Below are 1389 nucleotides of genomic sequence, written 5' to 3' on the forward strand. Positions count from 1 at the left end.
CAAATAAAGTACAGGGCCAGTATGTAAATTAGAGAAAAATGATCATGTGTGTCTCGGCGCCTGGACCTTAAGAGACTCTGTGAACATCAGTGAGAAGGGTTAAGTCTTCTGGTAAGGGAAACACTAAGTGATAAACATACAATCCCAATGCTCCCATCCTGCAATGCTTGAGTTGTCAGAGGTTTTCCTCCCTCCATAATGTACTTAGCAAAAAGTCTGCAAAAGACTAAGGGGGAAAACTCATGGATCACAAGAGATACAGTTAGTACTGGCTTAGGGTTCATAAAGTCCTGTCCCAGAACACATGTGTCACGCACCTCACTGTTAATGATTAAACTGTGTGATTACACACAGACAAGGAGTTATTTACTGGTCATAACGCAGCTACAATGAGACAGAGTCCAACTCCAGAGCTCAGTGCTGGTTGCCAATCCTGCAGCGGTCCAGCCGTTTTTGCAGTGCTCCTATCACATCACGATTCCTCAAACTATAAATGAGGGGGTTGAGCATAGGAGTAAGGACTGTGTAAAAGATAGACACCATCTTGTCCTGGCTTGGAGTCCGGTATTGTCTTGGTCTGAGGTAGATGAACATGGCTGCTCCATAGAAGAAGGAGACAGCTGTGAGGTGGGAGGAACAGGTGGCCAGAGCCTTTTTCTGGGATTTAGCAGAGTGCATACGGAGAACGGTTCCTAGGATGCGAGTATAGGAGGCTACAATGATGGAGAAGGGAAACAAAAGCATGAAGACACAGCAGACAAACACTACCTTCTCAAATAGGGATGTGTCCACACAGGCCAGTTTCAGCAAGGAGAGCATCTCACAGAAGAAATGGTCCACCTCCCTCAAGCTACAATAGGGGAAGGTCATTACCACCACCATCTGCACCAGACCATCTACTATCCCAAAGGCCCAAGAGCTTCCAACAATCTGCAGACAGACCTTCTTATTCATGAGGACAGGGTAGTGGAGTGGATGGCTAATAGCCACATAGCGATCATAAGCCATGAGTCCTAACAAGAGACCTTCAGAACCCACAAGACAGACAAAGAGGCCAATTTGAATACCACAACCCATAAAGGAGATGGACTTCTTGCCAGACAGGAAGTTGACTGCCATCTTTGGCACATTGGTACAGACCAGCATGAGGTCCATGAGGGAGAGCTGACTGAGGAAGAAGTACATGGGGGTGTGAAGACGGGGATCAGTGTAGATGAGGAGGATGAGGAGGACATTCCCACAGAGTGCCACTGTGAAGACTAGCATGACCACAGAGAAAAGAAGAAGATCTGTTGGGCTGTAGGAAAAGATACCCAAGAGGATAAAGTCATCTGTGAATGATTGGTTCAACCACATGGCCATGATCACCTGCTGTACAGGACCATCTGA

General features: G+C 46.7%; 1 protein-coding gene across 1 annotated transcript; it reads right to left on the reverse strand.

Annotated features, from left to right (window-relative positions):
• Window positions 1-414: 414 nt before the first annotated feature.
• On the reverse strand, window positions 415-1389 carry LOC116909919 (olfactory receptor 2V2). The gene has a single exon (XM_032913682.1). It carries the CDS (start codon window positions 1360-1362, stop codon window positions 415-417), a length of 948 nt encoding a protein of 315 aa, XP_032769573.1. The 5' UTR covers window positions 1363-1389.

Source organism: Rattus rattus, chromosome 9, assembly GCF_011064425.1.
Source record: "Rattus rattus isolate New Zealand chromosome 9, Rrattus_CSIRO_v1, whole genome shotgun sequence".
In the NCBI taxonomy this organism is placed as follows: Eukaryota; Metazoa; Chordata; class Mammalia; order Rodentia; family Muridae; genus Rattus; species Rattus rattus.

Bases quoted from the DNA above. Each gene is read 5' to 3' on its own strand.
- LOC116909919 (XM_032913682.1), bottom strand. From the start codon at position 1,362: ATGGCCATGTGGTTGAACCAATCATTCACAGATGACTTTATCCTCTTG.